Source organism: Symphodus melops (genome assembly GCF_947650265.1).
Source record: "Symphodus melops genome assembly, chromosome: 12".
In the NCBI taxonomy this organism is placed as follows: Eukaryota; Metazoa; Chordata; class Actinopteri; order Labriformes; family Labridae; genus Symphodus; species Symphodus melops.
The window spans coordinates 7,817,614-7,832,280 of record NC_136702.1 but is presented as its reverse complement, the minus strand read 5'-3'; the positions used below and the strand labels follow the sequence as shown (position 1 = coordinate 7,832,280).

The 14,667-nt window shown below is 45.4% G+C and overlaps 1 protein-coding gene across 1 annotated transcript; it reads right to left on the bottom strand.

Moving 5' to 3' along the window:
* Nucleotides 1–1,140: 1,140 nt before the first annotated feature.
* Nucleotides 1,141–12,943, bottom strand: irs2b (insulin receptor substrate 2b). Its single transcript, XM_079357513.1, has 2 exons — nucleotides 9,261–12,943; nucleotides 1,141–2,380 (listed from the first exon to the last, which is right to left on the bottom strand). The coding sequence occupies exons 1-2, from the start codon at nucleotides 12,607–12,609 to the stop codon at nucleotides 2,376–2,378; spliced, it is 3,354 nt and encodes a 1,117-aa protein (XP_079213639.1). The 5' UTR covers nucleotides 12,610–12,943; the 3' UTR covers nucleotides 1,141–2,375.
* Between the last annotated feature and the right edge of the window lie 1,724 nt (nucleotides 12,944–14,667).

The window sequence follows — 14,667 nt, the reverse complement described above, 5'->3', positions numbered from 1 at the left end:
AGTATTTATACATTTGGTACATCTTTGTAAACTAATTTCAAAAAGTGTAGCTATTGCATATATGCCATGTATGTTGTACCTAATTGTGTCAAGTATTAATGATTTCTTTCAAATTCTTTAAAATCGTTTTGTCAGAATTACAGCATTAGAAAATGTCCTCATAGTGGCATCCATTTGTCAAGACTCCAAAGACAGTTCAATAATAAAAAAAGGAAAATCAAAGCAAACCCAAAGTGGTCAGCGTATAACTTAATTAGTGCTTTTGTTGTATCAGAAAGTTCACTCAAACACATATTATGTACAGCACAAACAACATAAGTTATTGAACTTAACATCTCTCAAAGTTCCTTAGCCTCTGCTGTCATGTAATTGTTCTGCAACATCGTACTATTTACAGTATAAAGGCAAGGTTAAGTACCAGTGAATTCAGATAAATAAAGAGATACTTCCCCTTGTTTGTTTCTGTCATTCCACTTGTATTAGTGTCATAGTTTCCTTTCAGTACCTCTGCATGTTCCATTGTTTTTTTTGCAGTCTGTCGTGGTGTTTGTTGGGCTGTGTGTTCCCGAGTTAAGAACACGGTGCGTACTACATTCAACGTGTCTTGTGTTACAATCTGGAAAGTTTGTAAGTGCAAGACCATGCATTAAGCTCTGGCATCAGGGAGCTATCCAGTGGCTCATTGAACAGCCTGCTGGACTGTGTCATGCATTCGCCCTGTTGTTTGGCGCTGCAGGTACCTGCCAGCTCGGCCATGAGGCATCGGGTGAGAAAATGTGAGATTCTGACCTGTCCAGATATGAATAACATTCAGGTGCCTGTCCCTTATTGTGACAGGTCATAACTTACTGCTGTGTGTGTGTGTGTGTGTGTGTGTGTGTGTGTGTGTGTGTGTGTGTGTGTGTGTGTGTGTGTGTGTGTGTGTGTGTGTGTGTGTGTGTGTGTGTGTGTGTGTGTGTGTGTGTGTGTGTGTGTGTGTGTGTGTGTGTGTGTGTGTGTGTGTGTGTGTGTGTGTGTGTGTGTGTGTGTGTGTGTGTGTGTGTGTGTGTGTGTGTGTGTGTGTGTGTGTGTGTGTGTGTGTGTGTGTGTGTGTGTGTGTGTGTGTGTGTGTGTGTGTGTGTGTGTGTGTGTGTGTGTGTGTGTGTGTGTGTGTGTGTGTGTGTGTGTGTGTGTGTGTGTGTGTGTGTGTGTGTGTGTGTGTGTGTGATTTGAGAAAGTGAACAGTGGCAGAGTAGGTGTAGTGTGTGAAGGTGCTGAGGCATTGGCTCAGACAGGCCACAGATCTGGTTCATGCGGTTCTGTTTGGATGTGTGGCACCTGCATGCATAAGTGATGCAAGGCGGTCTCAAGTATTCCTCTGTTAGTGTTTTCATGAATCCTCCGTCTCTGGCATAATAATAATAAATATATTACTCTGGCTCTTTAATACATAATCTTGCATTGTGGGGAGAGAGGGAGGGTAATCTTAAAGAGGCTGTCTCTCTCACTTGGCTCTGCTGAACATTCAGTCGATAAATTGATCGTTAAATCTTTGATATACTGCGCGTTTATAGGTCCAAACAAAAACAAGGTCCATCATAAAGAGACTGGACAGAGTAAGGCTTTGGATTGGTGATCTTAAAAAACATTCACCTCTGAAAATAAATATTTTTTTAATATATTTCTACTGTGTGAATTGGTACCAACCTGGTTTTTTTGCTGAGGTAGGGTTTCTCTTTATGCAAATGGTTACTTTAAGTTTTTAAATATGCTCACAAATGCACCTCTTTTTTGCAGCACAATCTGTATACAAATTCACACACACACACTTCATTGAATGCATACATACATGATAAATAAATAAATATATGTAATCCGTATGTGTGAAAGGTATGTGTGTGTGCACGAGATGTTCTCCAGGTTTGGTTTTCAGGTTTATATAGGTGAGAGTGTCTGGTTACTATCAGCTGAAGCCAACAGAAAACCAGTTAAAAGTGAATTAATGGCATAAAAACAATAAAAATAATTAACAAAACAAAACACTGCAGAATTATTTCGCAGGCCTATGAATAGATAAATAGTTACCTATCTGCAGTAAGAGTTAGAGTCAGTTTAAGTTCTTGTTCTTTGTTTAGTTATCTAGTACAGCAGCAGCGATGGCGCCTGTATATTTTGGTGCCGAGAAAAGTGGAGGGAAGATCTGGGGCATGGGTCAAGTGTCCGTGTTGCCATGGTGATGGCCCCTCCCGTGACCCTCGAAGCCAACAAAGAGGTCAAAGGACATCGACTGTGGCGCATGGTCCAGCTGTCGCTGCGGCGACCTTGTCAGTTGGCTTCGGCAAAATCCTACGTTCACGGAAAGAAGAAGGAAGATGAGGAGGGGGCGGGGCCAGCCTTCATTCTGAAAAAAGAGAAGAAGAGAAATGCGAGTAAGTTTATTGTCATGTGATACACAGACATTTAGTAGAATCACACTGTATGAGATTTATTTATCAGTTCTCGCTAATGAAACTGAATGGCGTGTTTTATATTAATTAGGATTTATTATGGACAAGTAAAAGAGATAGGGAGGTCAAACAGATACCCCCACTCTGTTACCAAGTAAGGAATAAGTACTCTTCAAACAGCCTGCCTATGTGTGCGTGAGTGTTGATGTGTGTGTGAGGGTATTCCTCAGCTGGTAGACACTGAAGTGGCAGGTGCTTTCACGGCAGGGGAAAACAGAGTGGCATTTAACACTGTGCAGCTGACACAGGGACAGTCTCCAATGACAAAAAAAAAAGACACAGCAACTGAAGTCCCACACATCTACAAACACACACCAAAGTATTTCTTTGATTGCACACCTTCTATAGTCAAATATAACAGACAAATGAACCCCAAATAAACACACGGTCACGACTGCACAGCTGTGTGCTTTCACATAGTGTAAACCCTGAGTGTCACTTTTCTTCCAGTGGAAAGCAGCACTGACCCTTGCCCCCTTCTTACTTGTTTGTCGGGGTTTCATTTGCATGCAGAGCTATCAAATGGAAGCGGAAGTCTTTGCTGACACACACACACACACACACACACAACCCCTCTCTGTGGCTGCATTTCTTCCCTCATTTGCTGTCTCCTCTCGCTATTCCCGAGCCATGAACAAGAGCTGTTTTCACAAAGCTGGATGTGATCACCACTATCTAAAACAAACCTCTCATTCAGAGCCCTCACACACACGCACACATACACGTGCACACACACACACCTTTCACAACAGCGCCAACCATCAGGGGTGGAAAATTACAAACTACATTTACTAACATTACTTTTATTTTGAAGCCTTTTGTGCTCCTCCTTACTTTTTTGAGCAGATTTCAAAATAAGTGTTTCACTGTGATGCATTTAAAAGATCACACTACTTATTGGCATACGTTTACAACGTGACAGTCAGGAATAATAATCCACCAGCTGGCCTGTTTGAAAGATGATGATGACCTTACATGGTTTTCTTATTGAATATTTCATATTTATTTGTTGTTATAAGAAACGATTTACTTTTGCATTGTACTAACAAAAGTGTTCTTCTAATTAAACAACTTGATTAGAGATGATTATTCTCTATTCATTTTTTGTGCAAATTAGTCAAGTCAAATTTAAAAAAAACTTTTCTTAAGCAGATTGCTTTTACTTTTATTAAATCAATCCAAGAAACCGTACTGTACTTGAGTACAATCACATTTTAACCCTTTTTGATACTGCTAAACCCAAACACTGTAAAGCTGCAGTAGGTTAAAAGGCATCAAAGAATGAAAATATACACATTATACAATAATAATTAACTTTACAAATGAAATGTTTGATTTCCCTCCCAAGGCTACCTGTTCTGGCAGAGCTCTCTTTTTTAATTGCCATGGGTGTCCGAGACAGGAAAATAGAAACAGTGGGGTGGGAAGTGGTGGAAAAACCACAGTAACAGAATCAACCTGACAGAGAGGAACGGGAATGCAGTGAGGTCATGGGACCGACGGTCTGCAACAATCCGTGTGTGCGTGTGTGAGTGTTTCCAGAGGGGCTGGGCCAGTCGGCAGCCTGTAGAGGCAGACACTTGGGTGAGAATGACTGAGGTCTGCCGGGAAGTAAAGTTGAATCACGAAACGGCTCAGATTAGCAACCAGGCGTGGAGTCGTGAACATAAACATTAAACGTTCCTAATATTGTGAGAATAATGGTGCAGCACGATATAGGAGGGAGTCACCACACACACACACACACACACACACACACACTAACACTCCGCTTTTAGGACACATGCTGATGGCAGAAAACTGTGGGTGGGCAGAGAGATTTGGGGAGGGGGAGGGTGGCATTGAGAGAAGGGGACAGAGGTCCAGCGGGGGAATGAACCCAATGCCTCCTACCCCTCCTCATTTTGGAGCACACACACAAATTTCCCCTCCCTTCTTATGTCTATCCCCCCTGTCCCACACACACACACACACACACACAACCACAGACACTCTGTTCATTATTTATTTAGTTCTCACAGGCTAAATATAGTCGTGTTCCATTCAGAGCAGGGACACACACATGCAGTCGTGTTTTAGCAGCCTGGTCTCTGGTGCTCTAGAAGCAGAGTAAACATATCCCCATGTGAGTGTCTCTGTCATCACCTGCTCCAGTAATTGTGTATCACTGTAGAGCTAAAATAAATGAATGAGCTTAAAGGGGAAACCGCTTTGCCTGTTCGACAGGACAGCGAGAAAGAGGAAGACAGTCAACAACCGTAAATGAGCTTCTGCAAACAACCAAATTGACGTTGGTAGTTTCCTCCTGCCGACAGGGAGAGATCAGCAGGCTCAGATCTGCTCTGTTTACATTCCTGCCCCGCTGGCTCCTCCCAGATCTACAGCAGAGCTCCGCCAAACAAACACCGACTGACTCCTCACCTCTGACCTCACACACCTCTGCCAGACCAGCAAAAACAAAAACAAGCGGCGCCAAGTTCAAGCCTGTTATCCTGCTGACTCATTATCACGTGTGCAATTTAACACATCTGATTGTTTGCTTCAATAGAACATGATTGAAAAAAAAAATTGGACAGTTCTGTGGCCTTTCGTGCTTGGAAAGGAAGTGCTGAAGCATTAAGGGCAAATGGTGTAGTTGTAGGAGGCATGTCTGAAAACATGTCCAAATGTGTAAACTCAAAGATCTTAAAGTCCACTATCACACATGATAAAGTAAAAGCTCTAAACTCTAACAGCCTCTATATACAGACAGAAGCTAGCACTCTGTGCCTACCTGATGTAAGCGTGTCTCGTTTGTAAGTACAGTATGGCTTGTCATGCTCAGAAGCTCTCTCCCTCTCTCTCTCTGTCCGTCTTCTTCTACCTCTGGACAAAACAAGCCACTTGACAATGTCTAATCCTGAAGTGAATGTAATCCTTCTTACCTCCAAGCTAAATTGAGGATACGGTAGGTTGAGTTTGTTTTTATCTAGCGCTGGAACATCCCGTCCTACTTTCGTCAAAGAGTTATGTATCAGACAGCCAGGAGCACTGTGTACAGTGTCTGGAGGGGGTGGGGGAAGCCGCAGGGACAGGTGAGGACAGAGAATGTGTTCCCATAAGTACTGTATGTAATAACACAATCAAGCAGGAGCTTTGTTATGAGAGTGGTGTGCTTTCTGGGTTTTAAAAACAACTTGATGAGACTCCATAATAACATTACTCCCCCCCCCCCACCTCGAAAAATAACTGATATGTGCAGACATTTAATTTAACTCTTACATTTAATAAGTTAGAGTATGGTAGATAACTTCTTACAGATCACTTTAAGACACAATGCTACCCAGTGGTCCAATCAGAGGGCTTAGAATAGATGCTGATGGCTTACTTTTAGTCCATCGCCATGTCCTGTAGTCTTTGCAGGTTTTATTCTAATTTACTTGCAGGTTTAGACATTTCTAATCAATTTTTTTTCTTGTTCAGTGCCCAAGTCAGATATGATTAGCTTATTGTTTGTTGTGTGTTAGACGAACCTCTACTGGCCTCTTCGGCGAAAAGCCACTCAAAGAAAGTCAGAAATCTATGTTTGTGTGTATGCAGATAGGGAAGAATCGCATGACTTCTGAAAACCAAAGCAAAGAAAGAAAAAGAGACGGAAGATGAAGGGATGGGGTGAGGGGTGAGGGGGGGGGGGGCTCCTTGAAGCAGCCTGGCCACACCCCCATCTTCTCCCTCTGTTGTTGTTGTGGCAGATGGTGGCCGGTCATTAGCGTATTGTCACTCTCCTCTGACGGGCCAGATAACCAGTGAGCACTGCTTGGCGGGGCAGGTGCAAAAAAAAAAAAAAAAAATCCTGACCCCCACCCCCACCCCCACCTCTACCTCTACCATCTGCTGATGAACGCAGTCTACGCTCAGCGGAGAGGATAAAGTAGAAATGTGTGGGTTTGGAGAGAGCAGTTTGGGCCAACAAATGAAAGGCACAGACAGTGTGTTGATGATCAATTTCATCAGAAAAATAAAACAAGTAAGACGGGTGATGAAAAAAAAGAAAGTGGAAGGAGAATGTATTGTTAATAAAATGGATATTTAAGGAGTACTATAAAAAAAAAAAGGAAATATACATCTTGAAATTAGTCTAAAGGCCTCTGTTTTGTTCCTGTCGTGTGCAGATCTCTGGAAAGCTTCCTATAGCAGTATCTACACCCTAACTCACTCACTGGTTCAAAGGTCATGAAACTGACATAGCCAGCAGGGCCAGAAGGCGTGGCCTGAAAGCAACCCCCCCCCCCCCCAACTCCTCCCCTGCTGCCTTACCACCTCCCCCCTCCCTGCATGTTGCGTCAGAGCCAAAACCCAAACAACAACAGTGAAAGCTATCGCCTAACGGACTCAACCTTCCTCACTGAGACACGTGAAAACCTCTATACACACACACACACACACACAGGCAGGATGTGCTTACACATTTGCATGTTCGTCGAGGAGAGGAGCAAAGTCTACCTCCCTCTCTGTCTTTCTCAAACGCTGAATTAACTTCAGAGGCCAAATGAGGACAGGTGACTTCCTAATCCACCATTTCAAATTGTTGCTCTGCAGGGAATGCAAATGGTTGGCTTGCTCCGTGATAACAAGAGAATGTGGTCGAGCCCGTCATCTCGTAGTAAACAGTCATGCTCTACTTTATTCTCCAGCTCCCACACACGCAACAGACGTGGATTTTGTAGTTTAATGATAATATCCATGTCTCGCCAGTCACAAAGCTGCTGGTTGCATACATCATCAGGGCTGACTCATTCACTAATATGTGCAAGGATGTTTGTTTGTTAGGAGTAGCTTACATAACCAGGAGGCAGTAGCAAAGGAAAACTCTTACCGGAACGACACTGATCTCATTCCTTTCTTTCTGTGTTTCTTTTCTTCCTTTTACTCCCCCTCACTCTCACTCCCTCCCTTCAGCAAACAGCTCAATTGTCTATTTTGCTCTTCGTTAAAAAAAAAGAAAAAAAAAAAAGAAGCAAGTCATCCATCCCCCTTTCTTTATTCCTCCACCTGTCTTCCTCTTCCTCTTCCTCCCCCTGCTCCCGTACCTCTACGGAGGTACAAAATTCAATATTTGGACCCTTTCTCCTGGAAACACAAAAGGCTCAAGACACAGCGAAGTGATGGGACAATAATTGAAGGCCTCCACAATAGGTGTGAGGGTCCACATGGGTGCTGCTCGCTTGTGGAAGAGTGGAATACAAAAGATAAGCAAGCACTCCCTCTTTTATAAAACTGTTTCTTTGTTTGTGAAGTTGCTCTCAGTTAATGAAAAAAGAATCCTTCAATCTCCCCCCCACCACCCCGCCCCCCCCTCCCCTCCCGGGTTAGAAAAACAAGCGAGTATTCACCTCTCCCAGCAACCTTTGCACACTACCTACATTCCAGTCCTGAAACCCGGTACCTGACAATTGATAAACAACTGACTCACTTGTTTTTCTGGGGAACTTGATGACTTGCACCAAGCCCCACGCTGGCAGCGCTTGCCGCGTGAGATCCAGCAGAGACTAGAGAGAGACATTTGTGAAATTACAAACAACGATTAACTCTTATATTTCCCCTTCAGGGACATTAAAACTTCTAAATCTGAATAATCCCATCAGTATTTTCTTTACAAACAACTTTAAAACCCAGTGCAAACGCTCTACCATTAAGTAATGCATGAAAAGCCACTTAAGCAACAAGAGAACGAAATGAGGTGAAAGGTAAATATTCTGGTGGAAACTGATCATCCTGACAAAGAGGCTCAGTCAAAAGCATTTCATGGCTTTTTCACACACATACCAGCCTTATAAGAGCTACATAACACTGTGTGAGCAAAGAATACATCTTGTGTAGTGCTGCATGCGTCACTAAATCAAACTCCATGTTTTTTTAAATACTGACGTGTATAAAACTGCGTCACTGAGGGAAGACCAGAGGAGACCATTCACACATACACACAGCCGCAGCTTCAAGCCCGCCAGAATAAAAAAGAGCAAATCCAGGCAGAGTTTCAAAATAAAGCAGTTTCAAAATAATGTCGATTTGTATATTTGTCATCTTTCAGGAAAAATACATAGAAAATGTTCTTTTTTTTTTTTTTTTTTTTTTTGGTTAAATCCCCGGTATAGCTTTCAGTTGTTGTTTTTCTGAAAGAAACATGCCAATAGCCCCATTCAGCATCGCAAAGCCTTGAGATTTGTCCATGTGTCATGGGTGTGACGAGTAGGTGACTAATCCTATCTAAACATCACAGCCTACACCCAACAGCAAGTTTCATAACAACTTCCCTTCGCTCCAGCAGCCTGCGTTTACACATGTATTTTCAGTATTTAGCCACTGGTCAAATAAAAATGTCACAACACATACTTGTTTCAGTAGTTTTAGCCTTAATTTGAAAGGCTGTAACATAATGGAGACTCCAGGCCTAAAAGCTACTATGTGATAACACAGATGTTCAATATGTTGAAGAAAAACAACAACGCACTTTTAACCAGCTGTCATAGGATACAAAGTCCAGTCAGAGTTGCAAAAAACCTTAAGCTAACTGACTAACAAATAAAGCTGTTTGTTTCTTTTATCTTTTCTGACAGACAAACATTACCCGGAATGAATACCAGCTCAGATCTGCTGCTTAGCAACAAGCAACCTATCTCTGCAGAGTATACAGCAGCCCTAAGGCGGATCTCTATCCTACTCAAGCACCACTCCCTTCATGAATGAAAACCAGAATGAATGAATGTGTGTACGTGCACGTTTGAAAACACTCACCTTTGACAGCAGCAGCAGTCTCCTTGAATCCAAGGCTGGCATAGGGGCTTGTGTTAAAACCATTCATGCCCCCCTTGCAGCCACAGGCAGTCTTGAACCTCAGGAGTCCATCAGAGTCCCCTATTCTGCATCCTCCAAGGTTTCCCTCCATCAAGTTTAAGGCAATGTAGTTAAGTCCATTTTGATAACCAGCTGACATCTCCCTGCACATGGGGCTGTTGCTGCTGTAGTCTTCGTCAGGTCCCTCTGTGCTGCAAACAGTGCGTGAAACATTCTCCACGGAGGCTGAGCTGTGTCGTTTGGTGTCATGAGCAAAAGATGGGCACACGGGAGTGACAGTGGTGGTGGAGGAGAAGGTCTCGGAACTGTGCCGCCGCCGGCCCTGAGGGTCGGCTCGAATCACTTTGGCCCCTCTATTTGGGTCTACGAGAGTGACCGATAATGAAGGCCCAGCGAGTAGGAAAGAGTCCAATGGCACAGGTGGGACCCCGTTCACGATGCTACTCTCCAGGCTGAGTCTCTTGACACCCATGGTGGGGCTGGTGGGGAGGGGAGCAGCATCAGTGGTGCAGAGAGCAGGTAGGGATGCAGGAGGACTGAAAGTCATCTCAGTGTAGTCATCCTTGACTAGAGCCGGCTGACACGCCAGGCTCACCTGCTGTTGGAGTGGATATTCCTCTCCCATCCCCCTCTCATCTGAGGCTCCCTCTGTGCTCTTTTCCTCATTTTCCCTCTCTCTGTGTACATTCTGCTGGGCATTCACAAGACTGGGGCAAGTAGAGACTTCAGGCGTGCACTTCAGGCTCCCCGTGGAGGGGGAACCTCCAGTTTGACTTGTGGAGCTGACATCAACATTAGCATAGTCTGAGAGAGGTGTGGCTGCCCTCTCTGCACACACCGACGACTCAGAGCTCTCTGACACTGCAGATGACAGCTGGTCGTGGGTAGCACTACTAAAGTCTATGTTGATGTACTCTCCAGGGCTGCGTGGCTCCGAAGGAAGAGGGTGTTCACTCATACATGGTAGAGTCCTTAAAGATTCCAGCGCTAGGCGAGTGGGCCGACCCACCCGACACCGATGCACTAGACCTCCATCTATCCGAGTCACTCTGTGGGGAAACGGTGCAGAGGAAGGGGTGTCTGGTGTCACTGGAGACCTGTTGGCCTCAGAGTCTCCGGGTGAAATAGGACAATAGTTGGACTCCTCCTCTATCCGCTGTCTCTGTAAACTCATCACCACATACTGGTCTGTGTCCGTGGACCCATTGCGCTGCAACTGGCCTTTAAGCAAGCGTGGCAGAGAGCTGTAAGAATAAGGCTGTCTGTGAGGTTGCTGGAGATGGGCATCTCCTCCTGGAGGACTAAGGATGAAGTCTGGGGGTGTGAGAGACACGAGAGAGTCAACGGGAGACATGTTCAGGTACTCTCCATTGGTGAGCTTTCCATCAGTGCTCTCCACTGACATCTTGGTTCCGCACCACATCCGCATATAACCACTGTCCTCCAAAGAAACACTGACAGGCGAGTCTGTGCGTGGGGCCAGCCCAGCCGAGGAGGAGTGTGATCTGGGGTTGATGATCTGCTTTGGTGCAGAAACACACATGGGGCTCATGGGCATGTATGGGTCATCCTTGGATCCTGGTGTGTGAGGAGCCACACCTGGCATCATGGGCATGTAGCCACTGTCTCCTTGAGCATTGCTAGCGCTGATTGACACATCCCTGTAGTCATCAGGATAGGTCCCTTTAGGAGAGGCAGTGTGACACCTGCGAGAAGAATGGCTTCCACTGTTGTAGGTTGCCCTCATAAGAGTGTACTCGTCCAGGGAAGCTGAGGACACCTGAGGGGGACCTCGCTGCTGCCGAGGCGTAGTAAGGGAATATGTGCGCTTCCGGTAAGCCTTGTCCAGCTCCGGTAACCGGCGGTAACCATTCTGCTTCTGCCGCTCCATCACCATGTAGCCATCAAGCTCACTGCCATCCCTCGAGGGTGGGGTATCAGCTTTGAGAGATTCAGGAGTGTTGCTCCGCATGGTGAGCGCTAGTCTCGCGTCCCGTGTGTCGGCAGGACTGGAGCCGTACTCCTCACAGGATATAAAACCAGCATCACTGGGGGAGGCTGAGAAGGAGGCACTGCAGCTGGATGGGCGAGGAGCACTGCTGTCTGGGCATGAAGACAGATTCCCCAGGCTTGGGGTGGCCATAGGTGGGGAATGAGACAGGGACATAGACATGGACTTACTGTGCTGGAGGGAAGAGGATTCAAATGTCCGACAAGGGCGTGCTGTAATAGTGTGAGACCTGCTCAAGAGGGTCCTGTGGACCCCTGGGCTCAGGGGGCTGTCAGTCACTGATACGGGGCGTGTCATGGTGCCATCACCCTCGCTGGCTGTGCGTATTCGACAGGAGGAAAATTTGCTTACAGGAGAGGTCGCAGCCATGCTGTCAGTGCGAGACCTCCGGGGAAGCCCTGTCTGACTGGGGGGGAGATGGTTGAGGTGCCTCCGTGTGGGCACAGAGATGGGGTTTGTACCGGATGACTGGCTTTTGCTGCGCGGACGGAACTCCGACAGCTCCTTCATGGCTTTCATCGCCTCTAATATAGTTTCGTGTATATTTTGCGCCACCACAGAGTCATCAGCCTGCATCCATAACTCCCCTGGTCCCGTGGCTGCAGATCGACCAACCTCGATGAAGAAAAAACTGTCAGAATGGCCGCACCTCCGGATATTCATCAGCTGTAAAATGACGGAGGCAACCTCTGTGTTCAGCTTCACGAAGCTGATAGTCCGACTGGAAAGACAGAGTCTGCACACTCCAGTCAAATTCCTGCTTTGCCCCAGGCCTTTAGATTTCAAAATGACTTGCCATACCTCCTTGTAGACAGCGGAAACCGGCGTTATTACTCCGTAGCTGGCTTCGTCGAAGCCAACCAGCGAGGACGCAGAGTTGGACGCGGAGCCGTCGCACACTTTCCCCTCTCCCATCAGATCCGTCAGCTCCCGGTACCAACTCTCCTGTTCCTGCTCGTTGTCTGCAGCCACGGCAAAATACTCATCCTTGGTGTAAAGAGCGATGAGGTGTTTGTGTTTCGCGTCCGCTCTCTTGTTGATGTTGAGGCAGCAGTCCAGAGGAATAACTCTCTTCGCGGCTGATTTGTTTTTCCATTTTTTCTCGCTCTCGTAGTACTCCAGCCGCGCAGGGAATCCTTCGCTCTGCTCCTTCAAAACGAAAAAGCGCTTGTGTCCGTGTTTCTGCTTCTTCAGATACCCACATTTCTTGATGTTGTTATTCGCGTGCGTATTGCTGGGTAATAACGACTGGTCTCCCGTGTTTGGCGGACTCGCCATCCTCGTCCTCCGCGTCTCAGACACAATGCTTCCCCTTTTTCCTCGAGTTGCTGAAGAAACGACGCGCTTTTTTTTACCTCCTCAATCCTCCGTTTCCAGAGCCGGTTGCGCGTATGTTCGTCTTCTCCCAAAAGCTGGCCAATAAATAACACATGTCTGCTAAAGTCTCCGTAACCGAGGAGGGGGGAACCAACATGTGACGATCTACACATCCAGAGCTCGTTTTTAAAAAAAAGGAAACGAGGGGGGAAAGGAGAAGGAAAAAAAATACACACACACCGACAGTGGGCGGTGCGCACCCAGCTCATTGGGCTTATTGGTGGAAACGGGATGAATGCTAGAGTGAGGTGGCTCTGTTCAGAGAGAGAGAGAGAGAGAGAGAGAGAGAGAGAGAGAGAGAGAGAGAGAAGGAAAAAAGCCCTCCTACTATCACTCTGCCCTCTCCCGTCTCTTTTGAGCGTAGTCGTTCAGGACTGGGGCTTTATTTAGAGCAACGCTATGATCCAACATTTACAATTATTACGACATATATATAATATATATAGTTTTTTTTCAGCGTTAAAAGTACATAAAAAACACATTAGAATAAATAGTGACTGTGTGTTGTTATTATAGGTGCACCCCTTTTTTTATTAGCCTACCTGAATGAGAAATAACTGTTTTTCCTCATCGACAACATTTTTTTCTCCACAATTTGGCCACATTAGAGCGTGCCTGTGTGGAGAGAGGCAGTCCGTCCCTCCCACTAGTAAACACGCATCCCCATATCTGAGACTGCAGCTCTGTGACAGTAATTTAATATTCCCTCTGCGTCGCCTGACAGGAAAACATCCAGGGTATCAATTGGATATTCGAGCCTTGCTTTCCTTTTTTGGTTGTAGTGAAAGTACCAAAGTATTCATGATAAACAAGTAGTATGCAGGCTACACAAACAGGGAAGGGCAGACACAGTGCAGTGTGCTTTATTGCGTAACACGCTCGCCTACTGCCTTATTCATGTTTGCCAGGAGCTCCTGGGATAGCTGCTCAGCTATCCTGACTATATTTGTCTTCCCATTCAGAAAGAGCACGACGGCGCGACGGATATAATCCCGGATGGCAATTTATCTTCATAATGTTTAAGGTGGGAGTGGGCTGAAATGTAATGCACAAAAAATACAAATCCCTCCTTTCTTAGTAAATCAGAGGAATGAGGGAATGATGACCCATATAAGGCTGGATTGGAGGGGAAAAAAAAAAAAAAAAAACCCAACCATCTGATCATGATGACGTAAAATATCTCCAGATCTGAATGCGTCAGTAGCTGGTTATGTGCGTAATGATGAAACGCTGGAGCCAACTGACACTGACGGCAGACAGAAAGATTTCTTCTTCCTGAGGGGAATATGGGATTCACCTCCAAACTCGACAGGAAGAGGAGGTGGATAGCAGGTCAGATAGAGCAAACACAAGTAGTCAAAATAAACTTAGTCAGGACATGCCATGAATTAATTGGTGATTGATCTAAATATCCAAAACAACTTAAAACTTAACAGCCAGTTCTCCTTTACCTTCATGTCGAGGTTCAGATATTGTAACTGTGTTTCACCACCTATAGCTGGAAAAGGCTACTCCACAGGCTTTAAGTTTTTCAAGTGGTTACGATTTAACATTTGTCATTTAACTGCGTCTCGATTAGCTACTAAAAAGTCGTCAACATGTGGAGGGTTATCCAGTGATATGTTTTAAAGGCGAAGTAACAACATGCTGGGTGTAGGCTCAGTGCACTGACAACATAGAGGCCTACTGTTAGCATCCAGCCTCATCCTCGCTAACCCATTGATAACACTAACTGTGCTATGTATTTAAACTTTCCATTTTTACAAGACGCTCCCAAATAGCAGGACCTAATACTAGGCTAATACTAGGTCCTGGGTAACAGTTATATTATGTTATAGGTTAACACCTCAATGCTAACATTAGTTGTTGTCTGACTGGTATTGACCAGGGTTGAAATGTTTTAAGTTGTAAAACGGCAGACTTACCCCCTGAATTTTCACTGTTCACAGTACAATTATA

Bases quoted from the DNA above. Each gene is read 5' to 3' on its own strand.
- irs2b (XM_079357513.1), bottom strand. From the start codon at position 12,609: ATGGCGAGTCCGCCAAACACGGGAGACCAGTCGTTATTACCCAGCAAT.